The following is a 23,289-nucleotide window of genomic DNA, read 5'->3' on the forward strand; positions in this document are numbered from 1 at the left end:
TCGATTTGGATTTGTAGTTGGAGGCAGGATCATCCGGTAGCCCCAATAAAAATCGGGTGTACGAGCTTTTTAACACTACGACCGAGAACTTGTGGATGACCCGTAGTGTTTCAACCGTTGAGTGTTTGCAATAGGTCCTGAGCACTAATTATCCGGAATTCGTGGCCTTGTTAGATCAAGGAGTACAAGAACGTATTACCCATTTCAATGAAAAATATGAATGACTCTCTGCGGATTATGAAAAATCCATAGATATGAGATCATAGATGGGTGGTACATGTGTATCATTTTATTGGTCTCACGGTTTCGGAGACGACCAGCCTCCAACTCCTCCTCTAGCATCGCTTATATTCTAGTTTCTTTGTATTTAAACGTATAAATTTATAATAAATATTTGATTTTTATACTAAGATAATTGATTTTTAAATATTTGAATTTTATATTAATTTAATTTTTATATTAAAATAATTTTCGTCGGTTAAATATGGTAGTTTGTAAAAAGTAAGAGATAGAATTTATTATACTTACAGTAATGTTCAAAGACATCACGACAAAATGATAGGATATTTTAAGTTAACAAAACTAGTTAACAGGTAACATAAACGAAGCTAAGTACATTAAACCACACGAGGTTAAATCATTCGTAAAACCCTTTTATGCTCAATTCAATAAAATTATAGCATTAATGATTAAATTGGGATCGATCAGTCAAATAATTAACAACGCTCCAAATTCAATAAAACAAAAAGCCTCTAAAAACCACTAGAAAATTAAAATTAACTCCAAACAGGAACCCCAGTCACAACTCCACCGTAATATCTCTTCTGGTGACCAGCAGGCACCCCCAGCGTAGGCTGCTGCCACGACGATGAGCACCCATTCCTCATCGGATTCTTTGTCACTGCCGGACTCATGGACTCTACCTGCACCTTAACTCTTGCCGAGACATTAATAATACCATTCTTCTCACCTCTGGAATCCCTTAACCGGTAACTCAAGAAATGTAAGTGACTCTCCGGTGTATAATCACCCGATATGTCAGAAATTGGAAGGCTTGCTGTGCCAACAACTCTGTCACCTGAGCTAGTCTTGCATTTCACTTCAAGGGTTATAAAACGAGTCTGAAATGGCATGTCTAGGGTAAGCTTCTCGTTCCATGAAGGGTTACAGCCTCCTTCAAAATCAGCTTTAGTTGATCCATAGTTAATAGGGTCGATTCTAGCAATAACGTATGCATTCTTCTTCACGGATTTGCGATCGAGGCTTAGGTTTTCTGCTGATAAGATAGTGATTTCTATAGTGCGAGAAGCCTTGTGACCCTTGTCCATACTGAAGAAAATCGCTAAAGATTCAAGAGCTTCTAGGCGTGTAAAAGCAACTGTGTGCGCGCTTTAATGCTTGGTTTTCGCAGCTGAAACAATTGTTGATGGAAACTGAGGGACATGGGAGGGCTTTTTATAGGAGTAACGAGTAAGTTCGCTAGAAGCAACACCGAAGGAGGGGCGTTTCTTCTGTTCAATATTGTAGCCGTTTTTGACGAACGGTCCACCTAAACCAAAACGACTAGTAAAACAACGTGACCTTCTACGCTCCTTTAATACGGAACCCGCCTGCGTTGGTTCCTTACCGATGCGAAGTATACGGTCAGAAAGTAGAGGACAATTATGGGTTAATTTCTTTATTGGTTCAATCGGAATCCATTTAGTTTTTTAACCTAATTTTTATTTTATGGAGTTGTTATTTTATTTTTCAAGATAATTACACGGAGCTTTCTATAATTTGCTCATGATTTTGACTTACCCCCAGCTTACCTTTATTCTTTCAAAAATTATATTTTAAATCCTTAGGTTTATAAATTCATAATATTTTACATCTCACCAAAATAAAAATCAATATAAATATTGAATTAATTACAAAATTATTATTATATTTTATTTAATAATTAAAAAAAAACTCTTATATTAAACATCTCAACTTTTCCATCAAATTAAAAAAAAAACTAGCCACCATTGGCTAACTTCTTCTTCTTCCCTTTTCTTTTCAATTTTCAGTAAGCCCACAAGAAATAACCGAAGCCATGACAAAATAATCCCCACCACCTCTTTTCTTTTTTCTTTCTATGTGCCGACGACCATCGTCTAGCCATCACAGCCACCATTGATAATTCAAGGCATATACTTGCAAAGATCAGTACTCCGTGCTCGCTGAGTTTGGAGATCGGGGACTAAACCTTAAACACATAAATTGTTTAAGATCCAAATCCTAAATCACAAGTCATGTTCAAGAAAGGTTTGTTGTTGTTATGAACTCTTCTCCTCTTTCATATGCTATCATCTATGAAGATCCAAAGATGTTTTGGTGGAAAGGGAGAGAGGGTTGTTGCATGTTAAGGCATGTTTTGGTGGAGAGAGGATTAGAGTAATTGGGGTTATCTCGATGTAATCGAGGGTTTTTTTTTCTTTTCTCCAGAAAATCAAGTTTTTCTTCTCTCAATTTCAATCCAATGTTTTGGGAATTTTTTTGGTGTTGATGACCAGGACAGTAAGAATCTTGGGTGGCTAGATTCTTAGCTGAATAGAGATTTTCAGCATGTTGGATGAAGGAAAAGAAAAGATGGACCTTTACACACACACCATCGACAACAACCACCAGTTCTTTCTCTCTACGTCTAAAAGACCCAGTCTGTTGATAGAAGGAGGCTTGGTACTTCTTCAAGGCCAAACCCTTGAATGCCCACTGAAATGTCAGCTGCAACAAATATGTTGATTACTTCAAAGAGTTCATCGATTTCTTTTCTAGAAGTTCTCTTGTCGGAGATTCTCTTGTTCTAGAAATTGGTGAAAGAAAAACTTTAGCAAACAAAGATAACATTTGCTGGGTAATTACTAATTTGGACACTGGAGTAGCAATCAATTAATATTACTGCCCCTGTTACAATTAAGATGTTTCCAAACATGTTGATAATGATTTGAAATTTAGATTATAATTTATGATTTTATGATTTATGGATATGGATATGGTTTGTTCTTTAAACTTAAATTTCATTTTTTTATAAATCAAATAAAAAAACTAGATCAGATCGTGCATCTACAGAGTAGAGAAATTCCTTCCTTCATCCAATTCAATCCAACTGGGCGGGAGTTAGGTGGGGATGGATAATGGATTTAAATATTTCAGATTGGCGATGAGCAGACAAAATCTACCTCTTAGCTAATCCATTGTCATCCCTGCCGTCACCAACCTCTCATCTGTACAAAGAATTATAAGGTTAACTTCCACACGTAGCTGGTGTAGTCCTATATATTTCTAAAACGTTGACCAATACATTCCTTATTGTCCACACCCTCGTATTCTAGGTTATGCTCAGTTATAAGAGTTTGAGATTAAGAGATTTATTTTTTCTGTGGTTTCAGATTCTAACCCTGTGGTTGCTCATATGATGGCCACTGGAGGCTTATATGGTCATTAACTTCAGGGCCCGTGAGATTAGTCGAGGTGCGCGCAAGCTGGTCCGGACACCTACGTTAAACTAAATATATATATATATATATATATATATATATATATATATATATATAAATTGGATACATAATTTTCTATATTTTATGTTTCTCCTGTCCAATTAATTTGTCAATAGTTGAGGTTTGCTAACTTTCCTAATTATTAAACTGAAATCAACGTCTTATTAGATGACATATAGTTAATGGAGATTATTTAATATATATTGAAAAATAAAACAAAAACATGTTTTGAAAAGAATAGAATTGAAAGGGCTAGAGAGAGGGAAATTGAAAAGAAAATGCATGGAAAAACTCAAGAATTACGTCAACGTGTAATTTTCTTCAAACAATAAGAGTATTGAGATGAAAATTAAAAACAACTCACTATTAATCGCGTGAGAAGTTTCTCGAGTACATATAAAACGACTAATCAATCATAGATACATATCGATCATATACAATTTAATTGATATACCCTAATACACGTGTGGACAACTTGGGGCCTACACACCTCCACGTGGCTTGATAAGCTGACATGCCAAGAAGAATCGTGCCCCCTTTTGGATTATCAATGGAAGCTCGATCAGGGCTCAACCTGAGAAGGCCCTTCACTATAAAAAAAAAAAAATCATTTAAAAAATATTAATTTAATGTTACATCTAAATGAAAAACAATTTGAATAACATAAGCTATTACAGTGCGAGCACTCCCGTCTAACCTGAAATCATGGTTGGCATGTGAATTGACCAATTTGCCCAGAATCCATTCAAGCCACGTGATCGTTGAACCCTATAGTAAAGAAAGCTCGGTGCATTTGGAAACGTGGTTGGCATGTGAATTGACCAATTTGCCCAGAATCCATTCAAGCCACGTGATCGTTGAACCCTATAGTAAAGAAAGCTCGGTGCATTTGGAAACGTGGTAGAAATAATGGTTTTTAAAATTTTAATTTTTTGTAGTAAGAATTATTTTTTTATATATTTTCATATTGTTTTGTTGTGCTAATTTTAAAAATAATTTTTTTAAAAAAAATATTATTTTAAAACATTTTTAAATAAAAAATAATTTAAACCGCAATAATCCCAAACAAGCCAACTTTATTTATATTTTTAATAATAATACATGTACAAGCATAACACATTAAGAAAATAATAATAATAATGCCCTTGCTTTATGTCAGTGGGTGGTTTGAGCAAAAAGTAGAATACTCGATGTGATCTGAAGAAGTGTTGAGATGAAGTACCATTACCTAGTTTTCATATTGTCGAAGTAGCATCACTTGTAAAAAATATGTAAGACTTTGTCTCAATTGACCTTGTTTCGGAGAACACGTTCCTCTAACCAAAAGTACCGAGTATGGCATTTTCGTCACGCAAATTATTCTCGGTCCATTCGGCCAATGGATTACACATAGTCTTCCACCGTGTAATTAAAATGTATTAAATGATAAGAACACGTTCCTCAATTATATATTTAGAAATTATAACTATGGATTTCCTCGTTTGATTCATTCGACTTGATAATCTAAATATTAATTAGGAGCTGTCTTCCTCAAATCCGCACCTCTCGTAATATCGGGGTTAAGGCCTTGTATTTTGAGTTGATTATATCTAGGTCGGCCTTCATTATTTTAAAAAATATTATATAATTAATCCTTTGGTCCCTTCTGTGTCCTTTCCAAATTACTTTTTTCTTTTCTTCTTTTAGGAAAATATAAATAGGAAAAATAAGTGGGAGACAGGAAGATTTGTGTAGGAAAGATTTGAAAGAATTATGTATAGGATGATAGTCAACATTGATCAAATAATTATTTAAGCTTTTGAAAATGTGTCTGTATGGAGTGACTGTCTGTTACTATATAAACCACAAAGAAGACTCTTGTAATGAACGTCACATATATTTCATGTAATAAAAAGGAAAAAGGAGGAGGAGGAGAAGAAGATGAGGCACGCCACCTCAATTGCGTGCAGTAGTGGAGAAGATACTGATCGTGTCAATACGTGATGAAATTGGATGCTGACGACGTTTCCCCTTTCTTTGCCTTTGAACAGTGAGTGGATAAGTTCTTGGAGCATTTTACACATTTTTAACTTCCCAGCATGTACTGTAGATGGATCATGGATGAGGGTGAGGCGACTGATAATTTCCACGAAAGGGGGAGTTGAAATTGGATTCACAGGTTTTGTCTCGCAATTCTCCATGGTAGTTGAGGCCAATTATGGAGGAGCTAGATCTGAAGGTTCTTGGATGGATACGTGGGGTGTTAGAATTTGACCTTCTCATGGTGAGAGAAAAGAGATTTGCTGATGACTCTCGATTTTGTTTCTGCCGCCATTGCATATGCATTCCTTGTATTTATTTATTTATTTATTTTGTCAAGATTATTCTCGAAGCAACTTCACACTTTTCAATTAAATCCACTTCTTCAGTATAGCTGAAGGGAGTTTATTTATATCAATTAAAGATTAGATAACGTTTGAAAATTTCACTTCTTGATTTGAGGTTTCAACTCTAGTAGTTAAGAAAAGAGTGTATACTCTCTTGATCAATGAGCCAATTTCTTCAAGAGAGAGAGAGAGAGAGAATTGTAGATCAATTCGCAATAAAAATCTTGAATTTGACCTTCTTCAATTAAATTAATTTTATTGAACATGTATTGATTATATATATATGTGTGTGTGTGTGGGGCAATCAAGTTATAAAACCATTTTTTTTAATAATATCATTTAATTTGCATTTATTAAAGTTGGGGGGGGGGGGGGGGGGGGGGGGGGGGGTGGAGCAGCTGCTCAGGAAAAAGAAAAGGAAAACAATGGGTGGTGGAGCTTTCGAAAATAAGATTATAGCTTACACTAGATGGATATCACATCATGATATAGCTTACACTAGATTATAGCTTATGAAAATTATGAATGCTGTAAGTTGGATTTAAAAAATAATATAAAAAAAATTCTAGTAAAAAAAATTAAAAAATATAACTTGACTAAATAATCAAGGCTATATTTTTTTAAAAAAAAATATTAAAATGTCAATATATAAAATTAACCCGTAAAATTGACGGCTTGTGCCATGAGACTATAATAAATTAATAATCTCATATAAAGTAAGTTAAAATAAATTATAAAACTTAATTTTTAATTAATTCAATATTAAAAGATAAAATTGAAAAAAACTCAATTAAAAAGAGATAAAAACTGACTCAAGTCAACTTGCAAGATCCATAATCAAAGTCATGAGATCATAATAACCTCATAAAAAATAAATTGAAATAAATTATGAAATTCAATTCTTAATTAATTTAAAATTAAAAAAAAATAATTAAAAAAACATAAAAAATAATCTGAATCAACTCAAATTAACTAATCAAACCCATGATTTTAGTGATAAGATTAGGATGACGTCGTAGTAAGAACAAGAATTCATAAAATAAAATCATTGCCATTTGAATTGTAATGGTTTTTTTTCTCTTTTGGTTTGTAGGATGCATCGAAGAAGAATGTGTTGAATTTGTTAGAGAAGAAAGGGAATAAAACTGAATTTCAACTAGGATTCAGGTTTTTTTTTTTTTTTTTTTTTGTGTGGTATGTGATGATCAAGTTTGGTTTTTCAATCTGGAGCTGTTATGGTTTACGCTGTGTTGTCAGGAAACCGGCTGTCGCTATGATAGCTGGTGTTGATGGAGGTGGGAAGACAACATCCCTTGGTAAGTCAAGAATTTAGCTACTAATTATTGGTTTTGATTTGAATTTTGGAAATGAGGTAATTTTTTTGAGTGGTTGGAATATTTACCTAAACCAATTTAATGATTGCCAAATTTTTAATGGTTTCTGGTAATATACACATTGAGAGAAGTGTGGCTCCAAATTGTGAGAAGGTTTGAGTTGTAGAATTTGACTTGGAAGCTTAGAGAGGCTTCATTAGTTCATTGCTTTTTTGAGAAGTTTCAGGTCCGCCCAAATACAGTCTCATGGACTTGTGTTCTTGAGACTCTCTCTCTCTCTCTCTCTCTCTCTCTCTCTCTATATATATATATATATATATATATATGCAACTTCTTTTTTTCCTATTGGTTGCTAAAGAAATGTGATCTCATTCGCTGCTGCTGCTGCTGCAGGAAAGCTAGCATATAGATTGAAGAAATCAGGGGAAAAGGTGAGATTTTGCTTGCTTTTGTTGCAATGTGATAGATGCCTTTACAAAGAGAGAGTATTAGGATATTGAAATTTGCATTATCTGTAGAGCTGAATTGAAGATAATATTGATCCAAGTTTCTGGCAACTGATTTGACATCCCAGGGAAAAAGTGCTCATTGTGATAAGGACTCAAAAGGTTTATGAATATGTTGTTGAATTTTGGCTCTTGACGATGCTGTTTTACCAAATACCAATACTATCTGTTGATTCCACTGGTATGGATTAAGATTTAGATTTATTTTGGAGAATTTGAAAGTTGTAGCCTTTTCTTGGCTTGCAATTAAAGTGCATGGTCTATGTTTCAGAAGGACTTCCTTGTTCCTCCACACAAATTCCGTAATGAGTTGTGGATGTAGAGAAATGCATGCTGTATAATTTTTCTTTCAAAAGACAACATTTATTCTTCCTTTTGGCTGTATCCTACTACCCTGGGTTAAACTGGAACACTGTGGAAGAAAATTTAGAACTGCCCTTTATTTGAATGTTGTGTTATAGATCTGCTGGAAAAGCATTATATCAATTGCTCGAATATATATAACTATCACAGGAGCTTAGTAAATTGATATTGACTCCTAGGGATATGAATAAAGTTATTACTTTGCGAATGTAGAGGAGGGTGTACCGGTGAGTGCAGTCAGAGGACATTGTTCAGGGATCTTACTGCAGTACTTGTGCACATGTGATTTATTTTCTTTCCATTTTTTCTCGTTTGGCTTGAATTGTTGCTTAGTTTATCCTTTTGTCCTTTCTGAATCTCCCAAAAAGAGAGATTGTCTCGTTCACAAAAGGTCTTTCCTTGGGCTTTTGCTATCATTCCAGATACTGATGGCAGCAGGTGATACATTTAGGGCAGCTACCAGTGACCAGTTGGAGATGTGGACTGAAGGATCTGGGTGTGAGATTGTTGTGGCTGAAGGAGAGAAGGCCTAATCATCATCAGATAGACAGCTTCTTTAGCTTTTTCCAATCTTTAAAAGTTTGAATACTTGCTATAGCTACTAACATATGATCTTGAAGTGTTTTTCAAATAGTTCTTTCTCAGGCTGTAAAGAAAGGGAAAGAACAAGAATTTGATATTGTTTTGTGTGGCACATCTGGACGTAAGTCAACAGATATTCCATGATTAGCTATCTAAGTTCTATGTGCTTTCTACCTGTTATATCTTAACTGAAACCTATATATATTTATCAGGTCTCCACACTAATTACAGCCTCATGGATGAGTTAAAAGCATGTAAGAAAGCTGCGGGCAAAATAGTTCGTGGCGCACCTGATGTAAGCTGTGATCATGATGTTTTATATTCAAGTCATTACTTCTATACCATTTATTTCTGTCTCCAACACCATCTTTCATGGTCAATTTACACGTTCCTAATCTGAAAGATTTTACCAGAAATTTTAATCCTTTGAAATCTCTTGTTTGGTGTTTTATAATTACAGTTCTATCTGGATTTATAAGATAAGATATATGGTTATAATCATCGGTTATGGAAAACTCGTTTTAGGGATGAAATATCATCAAGCAGTTGATAATTTACTCTTAAAAATTGCTTTGCACTGCCAAAGACTAAGCTTGAACAATTCTTGTAGAATGGATTAGCAAAATATTTTAGTGATTGCCTCTTCATTTATATCGTATATGTTCTCAACGTTTTTGTTGGCATTATTATGCCCGTGGTAATTTTTGGAAGAAAGGAACATTCTTAGAACATCCAAAGGGAGGAAAGAGAGAGAGGCCACTTTCTAAACATGATTATCTAGGTGTAGAAACACGACCTAACAACCTTTTTGAGCAATGAACAATTAGGCAAGTTACTTGCAACACAATCACTTATTGCTTTTTTCTGTTTTTCATATATGTAATGTTTCCCGATTGCCACGCTTTGATGCTATTATTCTTTCTTCAAGTGTTAAACATCTTGTTCAAGTCTTTAACATGCAACTGTGCTAACAGGTTGTTGGAATAACTGGTTTCATTTTGACAAAACTCGATGGTTCTGCTAGAGGCGGCTGTGTGGTATGCTCCAGTTTCAATGAATTCCTTTTGTTTCATGACTTTGGTGATTAGATAGGCTAATTTCCTTATGCAGGTCAGTGTAGATGACGAGCTTGGCATCCCTGTAAAGTTCGTGGGTGTTGGAGAAGGTGTAGAAGACCTCCAACCCTTTGATGCTGAGGCTTTTGTTAACGCCATATTTTCAACGAGACGTTCATGTCGCAGATGATGTGAATATGCAAGTCCGATTTAATAATTTTGCCAGAGATGCTTCATCATTTGAAACAGTGATTGCAGTTGGCCATGATGCATATCGAATTTCCAAGCAAAGAAGGAATCTTATCAAAGAAACATGCATCTAAATGCACAACATTACAGAGGACGAAAAGGCAACAGCAGCAGCTGCAGAACGCAGAAGTGAACACTAAATGACCCACAAAAATATTAAATTGGTTTTCTAAGATTATTATGTCCTGTTTTGAGTTCAAGCACGCCCACACACTCGCACACTTTGAAAGGCACATAAACATAAACTATCAGCTACCTACAACAGGATATCAGAATACTGCAACGAGCACCTCATTCTTATTGAACAAATTAAAAGAACTCGTTAATGTTTGCAGGCAAAGCATTCAAATAGATAAAACAACAACATATTTCAAATCACAGAAATTCATAACTTGGCAGGAGGCATGTGATAGATGGTAGCACGAGAAGTGTAGACCAACTTCCTGGTTTTCTTGATTCTGAATTCGGATGCAACTACAGTCAAGTTCCTTCCACTCCTCGCTACGGCCGCTTCAACAACCAACACCTCCTGCCAAGATAATTTTTTTTAAAAACTTGTATGACTGTAGTATATCAGATAAGAATCCTCAGGCATGTAAAGCCAATATAATCAACACAGGGGAAATAGTCATTATACAGAGTTAAGTACCACATTGTAAGCCAACGAATTACGAGTTAAACTAAACCATAAAATAAATGCAAATGAAGGAAATTGAGTGGGGGGGGGGGATTTTTCTAAACTTACACAAGTTAATTGCATTTCATGACAGCGTTTCTTTGTACACACACTTGCATTCTCAAACACTTACAATCTTGAAGAAAGCAATACGGCTAATATTGACAAACCACGCCATTAGTCTTGAGGCTTTTTCTATATTGCAAACGAGACAAGCATAAAAGACACCAAAGGAAAAACTCACATTTAGTGTTGCTGCAGAGAGATAAGAGATGCTTAATTCACCAAGAAACAGCTCTTTATCACCAGCCACTACCGTTCTAGCACAAGCAATGGACACCCTCTCTGCTATAGCTCCAACAGCCCCTCCGTGTAGCCCATTAAAGTAATTCTAGAACAGTAAATTAAAAAGACGGTTAAACAAAAATAAATCATTTTCAATCCCATTTCTTCATGAATTTTTAGAAAGAAATGAGTGAGAATCTTACACCAAGAGCAGGTGAGACAGAGAAGATGCAAGAGACGCGGCCACGTAGGACATTGTCGACTTTAAGGAGATCGCGAATGAGATCAGAGTAGAAGTCTTTGGAGAAGGAGTTTTGAGGGAGAGAGGCATGGATTCCGACGTCTGCAAAAAAACCTTTGACTGCTGAGACATAATCTGAAGGTAGGTCTTTGGATATGGTTGTCGTGGAAGAAGAAGAAGAAGAGGTTCCTGTCATCTCTCTCTGCCTCTGCGTCTATCTGCTCCTTCAATCCCACCTAATCTTCTGGGTAGTTATGCTCATAATTTTTGGATTTAAATCCTAGGACCGGCTCAAATAGCAAAATTCAACTTCGTGTCTAGATCCACTCTAAAATTTTTATTAGGGGATGTTGGAAGAAAAAGTGAGGGAAAAAATAAAGTTGTGGTTATAACGTCCGCTCTTTTTTATTAATTTTTAATTTTTTTTCTAATTTATTCAAAAAAAATATATTTTGTAATTTAATCCTTTTTTCATCAAATTCCATGAAATTAATTTTTAAATGGTGAAAAATAAAATAAAATAAGAGAGAATTGCAGTGTAAAATAGGGAGAAAAAAAACCTCAAAATAGAAAAAAAAAAAAGGGTGTTTTTAATTTGCCAATTTTCCTTATTCTCTGATTCAGTCCCTTTCACTCTTAAAATTTTGGTTTTGGTCTAAAAACTTTTTTTTTTCTAATCCTTGGTTTTTAAAGGATAAGAGAGAAACTTATTGAAAAATAACGTGAAAGAAAAAAAGTTGTTGATTGATCATATCCCGTAACAAAAAAAAAAAATCAATTTTAATGTAGGTGGATTTCATTTGACAATACGAGATCCATTGAAATGTTTTTAAACTTTCTTCAAACTAGAAAAAGAAAATTTTTTCTCAATTTAACTTTATGTTTTTAGACCAATTTTAGATATTTTGAGTTTAAAACATGAAAAAATAAAACCTTAGAAGGCATGGGTGATAAGCCATGACATTAAGTTGGAGATTTTTGTTTAATTTGATGCGGAATTGTTGAATTGGGTTGTTCTGAAATTGTATTGTAACTCATGTTTCAATAATATTACGAAAGTCATGTGTTGAATAAGTGATGGAAATACAGAAGATTAGATAAATGGCATGAAAATTATGTGATTGAAAATAATGATTGGAAACGTGGAATGATTGGAAAATTGTATTGAATTTGATGTTTCAAATGGATACTTATGTTTTGGAATGAGGATGGGATGGTGCTGAGTTCAACTGTAATTCATGTGTAATAGATCATATAAGTAATGGGTCTTGTGGGTAGATGAGCAAGAGAAGAAGTATGAAAATTTCATAAAAATTATTTGGAAATGGAATTGAAAGGTTGTAAGCTGGTTTGTCTTAAATTTTGCTATATAGTTGTGAAGATAGAGAATTTGAAAAACTTGAATTGATGATGTGATTTTTGTGTTAATTGATGATATGTGAGTTAATTTTTATAGAAATTAGAGTGAATTTGGAATTATTGTATGATTTGATAATTGTCACCATGTTATTGAAAAATATAGGAATGTTAAACCCTAAGTTTGATGATATAGTTGAGATGTGTATTTGCTAAAGACTTGGTTATGAATTAAGAAATAATGGAAGAGATTAGTTATCCAAAAGGTTTTACTCATAGTTTTTAGATCCGGCCTAGTTTAAAGCTCGGGTTTTGACTGGATCGCTCAGATCAAATTTTTTTTTAAAAAAAAATCAAAATGATGTCGTTTTAGGAAAAAAAACAAGACAAAAGTCAACGGGTTGCAACAGGGTTTTGTCGGGTCACACCGGGTTTTTTCTTCCCCTGTTTTTTTTCAACCCGGCCCGGTTTCAGTACCGGGCCGGGTTTTAAAACTATGGTTTAACTTAAAAGTGGCCAAAATGTTGGTGGAGGGGATTTTGGAGAATTCCAAATAATTATTCTAGATTCTTTATTAAATTATATTGTTGTAATGTTTTGCGTTTGATTTTGAGTGTGAGTAGGATTGCGTGATTATTTATATGTGAGACTATGAAAATGGAAATTAAATTATGTAGGTGTGAGAATTGAATATAATTAAGGTTTTGGGGTCAAGTTGCCATGTGTTTATCAATATAAAAGTAAAAAATTGTGTATAACATTATATTGAAATAGTGGAAATGTGGAAATTTCTATGTTAAAACCATGTATTGATAAGTTAAATATTAACTATTGGTTTGTGATGTATTAAATAAGAAATTAAAAATTTGAAGTGTAAAATTCCTAATTATTTTTAGATTGATAAATATCGAGCTTCATAAAATTTTTATTATATAAATATTTTTAGATTTATTTAATTAAATGCAAAAAAGAATCATCATAAATGTCTACGGTCAGAGGATGTTGTTCCCAAATATGAATTTTGTCATAATAACCGCTCTATGTGTGTATGTGTGATGGTCAGCAATCACTAAAAACAGGTCAACTCCCCAAATAAATAAAACAAGATCGGACAGATCATTCCCCATGTCTAATTAGCTGGAAAAAAGTTGGCAATCTATAAAAAAAAGAAGCTGATTCATGTATTTATAATTTCGAAATCCTCGGAGAATCAGAAAAACACAATCGTCTGATTCTCCATCTCTTCTCTGTAATTTAGTGCAACGTTTCTGGTCCTAAAAGAATAACCAGAGTTTGCAAGATGCCTGAAGGGACTATTCAAGTTGTTCTTGTCGGAGCCAAAGGTCTCGAGAACACCGATTTCTTCAGTAAGATTCCTCTCCGTCTCTCTTCCTTTCCACCTAAGTCCTAAGATATGTTTTCATAGATAAGTTGCATCTCGAGTGTGCTTTATGATCAAGGAAGTTTTGTTTTATCTATAAATTCAATTTCACACTAACCATATGATTTCTTTCAGTGTTTTCTTTGAGTTTTATGTAAGATCTTGCTATGATCGATCCAGATTATAGGGTTCCCTGCAATGATGTCAAAACATATCCATGTAATTTAACACTAACCATATGATTTGTTCGTGATCAGATCAGACAAGTTTCAACTTCTCAATTTCTAGTTGATGATGCTGATTTTGAAAATCTACATACACTATTTTATTCATTAGTTTTGTGAAATTAACCTGGCAAATTAATGCATTTGATTTACATGTTCACGAGCAGCCAATATCGATCCATATGTGCTTCTCACTTGCCGATCTCAGGAGCAAAGAAGCAGTGTTGCTTCAGGTTCATTTCTAGACCCCTTTCCAAATATATTTTTAGGCATCGCATATTCAAGATTAATTTGGTTGAATAACAGAGGATGCCATAGATTTTTATTTAATTAGCGTTTGTTTCTGAGATCAAATTAGAAGGATATTTTGCTGATCACAACACATGTTGGTCAACTTGTAATGTATCTGCTTAAATCCTTCAGGCAACTACAACATGACTATATATATATATGTTTTCAAGTGAATAAGTGACTGGTTTATGCAGGACAAGGATCTGAACCAGAATGGAATGAAACCTTCGTTTTTACCATTTCCGAGGGTACTTCAGAACTCGTTCTGAAGATAGTGGATCATGACACTCTCACGGATGATGATTACCTTGGAAAAGCAAGGTGGGTCACATTCATTTTCATCTAATTTTATTTTATTTTTTTCACCAGGAAGATCGATATACCAAAATGTTTGTGGATTTTATCAAAGAGGACCGTACTATGCTGTTAGTTCTGTATATGCATAATTATTTCTTTTGCATTGGAACATGCAAGGACTAAGATTATCTGCATCATATTCCCTGTTGCAGCATTCCTTTGGAGCCACTATTCATAGAAGGAAATCTGCCAACAACTGCATACAATGTTGTCAAGGACGAGGAGTACCGTGGAGAGATCAGAGTTGGCCTTAGTTTTACTCCCGAGGTATTTTTCTAGTTCTTCGGTTCTCTTATATGTAGCTCCTTTAGCTGGGTAATAACGGTTCATTTCATGGTCCTTTTGGGCCCTAGCTGGCTCCTGTGACCAAGAGTTCTACGATTTGTCTCGAAGCCATTAGTTAGCAGTAAAATGGTCAAGTCCCGGAGACACGGTAGATTCCAAGCAAGAACACGGGCTGATATTTTAACTGTAGTATGTGAAGAAAAAGTATTGTTCAGTTCATTTTCTGATATAATTACTGTTTTCTCTCTCTGATTTCATAACCATGACAATTTAATGTTTTATGCTAATTTTTCCCTAATCGCAATATCTCCATCCTGCAGCGTCGCACTAGTAGGACATTTGATGCTGGGGAGGAGAGTTATGGAGGCTGGAAAGAATCAGCTTACACAGATTGATTTCATGTCTTCAGGGCAAGCTCATTGTTTTCTGATCCTTGGTGTTGAAAGTGAAGGGAAAATAAACACTTTGATTTGTTTTGGGAATTCCAGTTTGTACGGGTTTGTATTAATAAACTCTTCTAGTCTTCTTCATGGATAAAATTGTTGTAGAGACCTGTATTTCCTCACTTTGCTACCCATGGTTTAACCCAGTGGCCAAGGATAGTTTTGAGATAGGAATTTTATACACCACAGGGAATCTGCATCACTGTACTCATTTTCTACCACTGGGCGATGGTTAAATATATTCAACAGCTGAAACGCAATGTAAAACAGCCTTTTAATCCAAGTGATAGTGCTCATGTTACTATCATGCCCATATCACAGTGCATGTATATTAGGAACAAGGACAGCAAAACCATCACCAGCATTACCAGAGAAACCTCCAGATAAACTGGAGTAGATTTTGAACAGGATCGTTTCAAGTCTAATGCAAACTGCAACAGGTACAGGTTTAGGAAAAAGTACCAAACTTCTGAATCACAGGTACAAAAACATTTCTGCAGAGACCATACCTCCTAGAGGCTCGAGTTCGTTCGTTCTTCTATATATATATATATATATATATATATATATATATATATATTTATCATCTCTTTGCACAGGTGTTGTTGCCCTTAGAACCCTTTTACCCCTGCTAAAAACTGGCTTTTGCAGATGAGCTGTCTCAGCTCGGATAGGTACCTGCTTCTCTTCAAGCTCAGCCTGAGTAGCTCCAAAAGGTTCTGATGCTGAAACGAAACCTTTCTCCCTTGATCAATCCCCTTCCAATGTCAATTTTTTTGTTGCGAGGCCAGTAGCGGATTAAAAAGTATTGTTAACAAGAAAAAATAGAAAAAATTCAAAATCAGTGACCGAGTAACGGTAATGTTAAAATGTCATAATTTTAGCATGACCTCTCTCTACATTATACCTTGCACTATAAGTAATGCTCAACTAAAGCTTTTTTAAAAAAATATTTTAATATATTTTAAAATAAAAAATACCCTGTATCACAATATCAAACATTATACTTTGCACTATCTCACAAAGTAATGCTTAACTAAAGCTTTTTTAAAAAATTATTTTAATATATTTTTAAATAAAAAATATCCTGCATCACAATATCAAACACGATTATTAACAAGAAGCTTATTTTTTAGCATAATTTTATTTTAGTTTTTTCTTGTTGTGATCTCATTATTTCCTCTCGAATCCTTATAAATGTTATGATTTCACATTAAAAGACGTAAAGACCTAAAAAGTCTCAAAAAAATGGATTAAAATAGCAATTTATTAAATTGTTTGGAGTAACATTCGAAACTTTATGAAAATTAGAAGAATAACATCGGGTTTTCACCAAGATACATTACATTAAACAGTGTTTCCTAATCTCTTTTAAAATATTAAAAAGAATAAAAAAATATTGTAAAGATGGATGCAGGAAAGAGGGAAGGATAAAGGATTGGGACAGAATTTATCAACAAAGGAAGCGTTGGGACAATTCTGCATGAATGAAGAAACAGAATCAAGACATAATCCAGGGAACAAGAGCTCCCTAAATTAAATTTGATGATGGATAATTAGATATACGGGTGGTTTCTATTTCTTTTGTCATGTTCATAGAAATAGAATTTTTTTGAATGATCAGCTATACAGTAATCACAACTGACTCTAGGATTTATGAGGAAAGATTTTGGATGCAACGAACATAAGTAGCCTAGATGAGTAACATGGTTTTGTTAGAAGTTGGAAACTTATAGCACCTTTAATCATGTTTGAACTGCTTTTGCACCTTTAGATATGGTTGAGTAGTCTAACATGGATTATTCGTAAGCTTAATGTTTTTTATGGTATACTTTTCCTGGTTGCTTATTTGATACAAGTTTCTTTTTTATGTGATTGGTGGATGGGTTCCAGCAGAGTGTTAAAGTTTTGCAGGCAAAATCTATCTGTTGTGCCCTTGATATTTTTCAGTAGCCACCTCATACTGAAAGAGAAAACCATTAATGCTGGCTGTCGAACTTTAAACTCTCCTTTTCTTCACAAAGTTTGATCTGAAGGTTCTGGGTTTGAAAGAATTTTTTATTTCACAGATTCCACACTTGAGACCTGCTGAATACAAGAGGGTCTAGATTGTCCAGGAACCACAGGACTGTGAATCGTGTCTATGGTGGTGTGTTGTCGGGAGGTGCTGTTAAAGAGAGGTACAGTGTCTTGATCGTGGTTGTTTTTTGTTTTGTTTGAGGTGGGAAAACATGTTAATTTGTTTTGCTGTGTTCATTTGTAGGATTATTCGAGCCTTCCTGGTGGAGGAGCAAAATGATTGTGAAGAAGGTCTTGAAGATTCAAAAGGCGAAGGAAAAACAAGCCTCAAAGAGCTAAAAGAGAGGTTGGTAAAATGAAGTCTTCCAAGCGACATGATTGCTTGAGCGAAATTCAACTGATTAATCCAATGAAATATCGAATTGCTTTTGAATATTTTGATTTCAGCTTGTTAGATATAATTTCGGTACCCTGTTTCATGACAAATACAAATGAATACCTCTGCCTTTTAACATTCTAGTGTTATCCACTGAAGTGGGCAACACCACCTGATCTTTCTCAGGTTGGGATCTCTAAGTGCTTCCAATCCGCATGATTTTTTTTCTTCTTTTTATAAGAACTTGCTGCCATATCCAGTTGTGCAGTGGTTTGCTTGTAGTTTGTTTCACACAAAATGGCTCGTCTCTGCTGCTTTGTTTGTCGATGTGGTTCTGTAATTTCTCTAGCTCGATTATGCCCGAGATCTTTCAGGTGCTTGGGATTTATTACTTGCATTCCAGCGTCCCATAATCGATTTTGAATATCAACAGGTGGCCTTGTGTTTACAATGTCTAGGATTTGACGTCTCAGTGTTTCGAATGAAATCATAGGCCCATTAGTGTCTTGCAACCTGGAAGTTTCTGGGCTCATTAATTTCTGGGCTCGGGCCCTATCTCATGCTCGACACCTTGGGTACTAGGCTTTGCCTCGTATCTTGTGATGTTGGGCCTGGGTTGTTAGTATAAATTCCTTGACCCATCTTCTACTACAATCTTCCGAATCATCTTCTCTTTTTTTTACCGCCCCGGCAAGGAAGACGTGCATCAAATGCTCTGGCATTTATTGAAAAATCGATTAAGATTTATAAATCAACTGAAACTGGAGTCATAGCAAACTCCTCTATCAGCCGTATTTGTAGAGCCTCGCTTGTGGCCTCAACAATTTTGCCCATTGCTAATGCTTCTGCTGTCGTTGTGCAAACCACGTCTGTGGAACACTTTATAACTGGTGGAAGAGCAAGAAGGACATTCATGAAAGTTCCCCGTAAGAGGAAGAAAAAAAAACAACAGAAATGGTAGATACTCCTGATTGGATTGCAGTTGCAATTTACTGATAAATTTCAAGAAATTACTCGATTTTTCCGGATTTAGAAATTTAATCTATGTATTAATTATATTTTAATTTTTAATTTCTAAAATATATTTTAATCAAGTCATACTTAATTAAATCATCCTAGTTTAATTTATCACTAATAATTTTTAATATATGTGATCCATTAAGTTCCTAATATGTTGACTCGTATATAAATTATAATTATAATTAAATATAATTAAATAATTTAATTAATTATTAATTAAACAATTGATAATTTATATTTCAAGATCATGTGCATCATCTAGCAATGTGTCATGATTCTCCAAATATTAGAAAAATCATTAGTAGTTTAACTTAACATTTCAGTTATTAATATAATTTTATCAATATTATTATGATTTAATATTAGAGCATAAAGTATGTCTCCCGTATTAAATCATGTTTGTTATCTACATAAATGTTCAGTATTTAAGAGAGTATCAATCAGGAATATTTTAGGAATAATATTTTGATGCAATAAAAATCTCATAATTATAACAGCTCTATAATTTTTTTTACAAAGTATTTTTATTTCATAAACTTTATTTTTATTTTAAATTTATTAATTTAATAATAAATATATTTTTATTTAAATAGAATAATAACACATATAACCAACTAATTAAATACGAAAAATATTAAATCTACCTTAAGCCCAGTCAGCTTCTTTTGCCTGTCTCGAAAACGTTTAATAAGCTCCCTGTAGCTTTTGCTCCATACTAATTTTCCAATGTAATAAACATCTATGGGTCTACGGGTCTACCGGGTCTCGAGTCTACCCTCTAGATTAACCAGGTATTGCTAGGCTAAATTTATGGCAAATATTTGTCCATCGTTTTTGCATGATGTCAATAATTAACGTAAACTAGAAGTAAGTTAGACGGAGAAATCACATAAAAAAGAGTTTTAGATTAGAGGTGCCTTGTTAAAAACAAGAGTAAGCGGGCCATATCGAGAAACTTTCAGGAGAATAGGAACCAAACAGTACGATTAATCAAGTTGTTGAATGTTAAAGTACTTTGGTGGTGAGAACCATGTTTAAGGCGCTTCCTTTGGTCTTAAAATTCTCTGATTATTAACTTCTGGAAGCATAAATAATAAAGAATTGAAAAGGAAGAGAAGGGAAGAGAAGAGCATGGAGTGGACTGGTAGTTTTGGCTAACCATAAACCTCCCCAAATATTCAAACACCAAACCCCTAACAACATATCTTACAAAATTCAAAACTCAATTTTAGCATTTGGGCTCTCAAGATTCGGAAGACTTACCAGGTAAAAGCTAAAATACACTCTCTTTGGTAATCTAAGACTTCTTTTAAGTCTTTATTTTCAACTATTTGGTTGCTTATAAAAGCTCTAATAGCATCGATTTAGCTAAGTGCTTCAAAATGAGAGTGATTGTCTAATTCTGAACAATATTGTTATGAACGTTTGATGTAAAAATTTTGGGGTTTATTTCTTTTAGCATTCACAACTGTAGTTTAGCTTTAATTTTTGTTCTGTTGTGTTTTTGGATCAATCAGTGTTATTGAATTAGAGTTGCGAATGAAGTTTAATTTTGATGTTTTGTATTCTCAGAGAGCTTGAAGCATGATTTTGGGACATACTGATGGTTTATCAGAACTTGGGTCATCAAGAGATCCCCTAATTGCCTATCCTGAATCAGAGTTGAATGTTGAGGATGACGAAGAACAGATATTGTATGCAGCTTCCTTTGAAGAACTTGCGAAAAATCATGTTAAATATGACACCATTATATGGATTTCTATATCTTTGTTGCTGGTTTTAGCTTGGGGGATTGGCATCATTATGTTGCTCTGTTTTCCCATTAGAAGATACATGCTTCAAAAGGATATTTCCTCGCGCAAACTGTATGTTACCGCTAATGAGATAGTTTACAAGGTACTCGTATGTGTAGTGTTTTTTTTTTTTCTCTGGATAAATACAAGGGAGAATTGGCAGCATAGATGCAATTCTTACATTCAGTATTATTTTTATTGTGTGAAGTTTTCAAGGCCTTCGATACTCTTTTGGCGTGTTTCCACAATCGAGAAGTGCATTCCTCTTTCCTTGGTGATTGATATCATTATCGAGCAAGGTATTGATGCAATATCAAGAGATTTTTGTTGTGACAGATTTCCATTGCTCTTTTCTTGTTCGCTCTTCCACTTGCTAGATAAAGTTTATAATTTGTGTGTTACATGTATGATAGTTTAGGCTAGAAGTATGTATGTCTTTCTCTCCAAATCCCTGTTGCCCAAGGCCAAGGATATGGCCTAAAGAGAAGTATAGGCTATGCAGTTTTTTTTTTCCTGCCAGGCTACATGATTGTAAATGCTATTTTCCTGTTGGTTGGACAGCTGCTATGCTTTTTTTTAATTACTTTTTTTGGTTACTCCCAAGTATTCTTGTCAAAAGTCTGGCTAGCTAATCATTGAATGCACTGCAAATGTGCGTATTTTTTTGTCTTTTTGGATGACTCGTGAATTGTATATGCTTCTTCTTCAGTGAAAGATGAGTGATTTAATCAATTTTCTTTGTATGCGAACCATGTCCTCTTGAATGAACGCTTCATAAAGACTGGTGAGATTAATATGTTCTGATTCTTCATAGGTTGCTTGCAGTCCCTTTATGGAATCCATACATTTAGAGTTGAAAGCATTGTGCGTGGAAAAGCAGCACCTGTAGATGAACTCCAGGTTCAAGGTGTTGCCGACCCTGGAGTTTTGAGGAAGGTATTGCAAACTTGATTGGTTATTTTGTTGTCTTATTTCACTGTGAATGTTCTTGTTTTTGAAACAAGATGAGCAGGATACAAGTTGGCTATAACAATGCATTTCTTGCAGGTGATAATAACAGAAGCTTCAAAGAATGTACAGGATTTCGGGAAAGGTTGGAATCCTACTCTTACTATTGAAGAGGAAGGCCTGTCCAGAGTGGGATCATTGAACGAGGGACCAGCTGTCTTTAAATCACCACCCAAAAGCTGGAAGGTAATTTAAACTTCAAACTTTTTCTATGTATTCTTTAGAAGTTGTTTCCAATTCTTTATTTATGAATGCCAACACATCCTTTTCCTCCCATTGAAATATCCTTACTCTAACGACTTCAATCTCACTGTAGTAACACAGTTGAGGTTTTTATGCCTTGTTCTAGCTGAATTATTCAATTTGTAACAGCCCGAACCATTATGGATTAAGTTCTTATTTTAGCTACCTTATGGTGGAGAATGAACCTTGGATGCTGTGGTTCTTATGATACACCTTAAGGTGCGAGTCGAATTTGGTGCAGCGCAAGTTCTATTCTCCTTTGAAACCAAGGGGTACCTTAAACTGATTCTGCTTACAAGACATTGAGGTTCCGTGACTTCTACTTCCCTTGCAAAAGTGGAGTCCATTTCATTAGTATATGTTTTCTAAACTCTCAGGAGGATGGATGGTGGGTGCGGATGTGTTGCTGCATTCATCAAATTGACTTTCCTTAAGAGATGCCGCCTATGCTTTGCAGATGACAGGTTCACCACGCTATGCTTCATCAGAGCATAGGGGTTCACCACGCTATGCTTCATCAGAGCATAAAGGTTTAATACACGGGGAAATGCTGCTAAGTAAACTTGGAGAAGTCTGTGAATCAGTAAAGGTAAGGACCTTTATCTGGTCTTGGCAAATGCAAATAAAGAAAGAGTTTCCGGTTTTCTGAAAATGTTTTTCAAGTGTTCATCCATGAATGAAGTGGTAAGCATTCCGTGAAACACTTGCTCGCTTCCTCGGAACATTCAAGTCAAATGATTTTTTGAGCTGTCCATCCACACAAGCATAACTTTCAAGTAACCTAGCACATCATGCTTTTTTTTTCACCTTAGTTTCCTGACAAGCCAACAATAGTTGCTTCTGCTTGTATTCTCATTTGTTTTTGCAAGTGTCCCTCATTGCTCTCTCTTTTTTTTTCATACCAGAAAATTGAGTCTCTTATTGAGAAGTCCCAGACTTCCCCAGAAAGCAGATAAAGTGGAGCAAGGCTCTTTTGGACTGGATCATCAAGGCACAAGCGTATTATACAGAACTGCTTGACTAACCACCCTCCAGCAAAGATAAGGGTGGAAAGTTTTGATTGCAAACCTCGCAGCCGACTCATTCGCGGCTCGTTTTGTTTAAATTCAGCTGGGATTTTTTATTTCATAAATTGTTGACATCTGTGGCAATTGTTCAATGGATTTTTATCGAGACTGATTAGCGTGATGATTAGTAGTCTAACTTTCCTGGTAGGAAAACATCTCTGAAGTCTGACATGTGAATTCATTCATGACTCATCACAGCAACAGATAACTTGAGTTTAACATTCCATTTCTAATCTAATGATGATAAA

The 23,289-nt window shown here is 34.7% G+C and overlaps 5 protein-coding genes and 2 long non-coding RNA genes across 18 annotated transcripts; 5 read left to right on the forward strand and 2 right to left on the reverse strand.

Annotated features, from left to right (window-relative positions):
* Positions 1–652: 652 nt before the first annotated feature.
* LOC7494050 (BON1-associated protein 2) lies at positions 653–1,444 on the reverse strand. Its single transcript, XM_002302529.4, has one exon. It carries the CDS (start codon positions 1,326–1,328, stop codon positions 777–779), a length of 552 nt encoding a protein of 183 aa, XP_002302565.1. The 5' UTR covers positions 1,329–1,444; the 3' UTR covers positions 653–776.
* Positions 1,445–2,005: 561 nt separating this feature from the next.
* LOC112326579 (uncharacterized) lies at positions 2,006–3,039 on the forward strand. The gene is made up of 2 exons (XR_002980292.2): positions 2,006–2,289; positions 2,538–3,039. It is a non-coding gene; the product is annotated as an uncharacterized LOC112326579 (long non-coding RNA).
* A 3,864-nt stretch (positions 3,040–6,903) lies between these two features.
* Positions 6,904–10,316, forward strand: LOC18096349 (cell division protein FtsY homolog, chloroplastic). Of its 9 annotated transcripts, XR_002980623.2 has the most exons (7): positions 6,906–7,054; positions 7,145–7,203; positions 7,615–7,652; positions 7,796–8,793; positions 8,885–8,967; positions 9,647–9,709; positions 9,783–10,316. XR_002980623.2 is itself a non-coding variant. In XM_024596286.2 (4 exons), the coding sequence occupies exons 2-4, from the start codon at positions 8,908–8,910 to the stop codon at positions 9,915–9,917; spliced, it is 258 nt and encodes an 85-aa protein (XP_024452054.1). In that variant the 5' UTR covers positions 6,939–8,793; positions 8,885–8,907; the 3' UTR covers positions 9,918–10,316. The 9 variants fall into 9 exon arrangements, 1 of the variants encoding a protein (XP_024452054.1); XR_008058638.1 differs by having other exon boundaries at positions 6,904–7,054; positions 7,145–7,447; positions 7,615–8,793; XR_002980624.2 differs by lacking the exon at positions 6,906–7,054 and having other exon boundaries at positions 7,061–7,447; positions 7,740–8,793.
* On the reverse strand, positions 10,131–11,537 carry LOC7494052 (uncharacterized). Its single transcript, XM_002302531.4, has 3 exons — positions 11,141–11,537; positions 10,897–11,043; positions 10,131–10,505 (listed from the first exon to the last, which is right to left on the reverse strand). Exons 1-3 carry the CDS (start codon positions 11,372–11,374, stop codon positions 10,362–10,364), a joined length of 525 nt encoding a protein of 174 aa, XP_002302567.1. The 5' UTR covers positions 11,375–11,537; the 3' UTR covers positions 10,131–10,361.
* Positions 11,538–13,558: 2,021 nt separating this feature from the next.
* On the forward strand, positions 13,559–15,798 carry LOC7461751 (16 kDa phloem protein 2). The gene is made up of 5 exons (XM_002301301.4): positions 13,559–13,901; positions 14,307–14,372; positions 14,625–14,751; positions 14,940–15,054; positions 15,393–15,798. The coding sequence occupies exons 1-5, from the start codon at positions 13,835–13,837 to the stop codon at positions 15,465–15,467; spliced, it is 450 nt and encodes a 149-aa protein (XP_002301337.2). The 5' UTR covers positions 13,559–13,834; the 3' UTR covers positions 15,468–15,798.
* Positions 15,799–16,436: 638 nt separating this feature from the next.
* On the forward strand, positions 16,437–18,235 carry LOC112326614 (uncharacterized). The gene is made up of 2 exons (XR_002980363.2): positions 16,437–17,695; positions 17,779–18,235. It is a non-coding gene; the product is annotated as an uncharacterized LOC112326614 (long non-coding RNA).
* Positions 18,236–19,781: 1,546 nt separating this feature from the next.
* On the forward strand, positions 19,782–23,162 carry LOC7494054 (uncharacterized). 4 transcript variants are annotated; one of them, XR_008058407.1, is made up of 7 exons: positions 19,785–20,196; positions 20,503–20,826; positions 20,932–21,022; positions 21,538–21,659; positions 21,771–21,917; positions 22,104–22,281; positions 22,432–22,554. XR_008058407.1 is itself a non-coding variant. In XM_002301302.4 (7 exons), exons 2-7 carry the CDS (start codon positions 20,515–20,517, stop codon positions 22,928–22,930), a joined length of 855 nt encoding a protein of 284 aa, XP_002301338.4. In that variant the 5' UTR covers positions 19,801–20,196; positions 20,503–20,514; the 3' UTR covers positions 22,931–23,162. The 4 variants fall into 4 exon arrangements, 3 of the variants coding, with proteins under 3 accessions (XP_024451021.1, XP_052306166.1, XP_002301338.4); XM_002301302.4 differs by lacking the exon at positions 22,104–22,281 and adding an exon at positions 22,880–23,162 and having other exon boundaries at positions 19,801–20,196; positions 22,432–22,563; XM_024595253.2 differs by lacking the exon at positions 22,104–22,281 and having other exon boundaries at positions 19,782–20,196; positions 22,352–22,554.
* Positions 23,163–23,289: the final 127 nt, after the last annotated feature.

The sequence above is a fragment of the Populus trichocarpa genome, chromosome 2 (genome assembly GCF_000002775.5).
Source record: "Populus trichocarpa isolate Nisqually-1 chromosome 2, P.trichocarpa_v4.1, whole genome shotgun sequence".
Lineage (NCBI taxonomy): Eukaryota > Viridiplantae > Streptophyta > Magnoliopsida > Malpighiales > Salicaceae > Populus > Populus trichocarpa.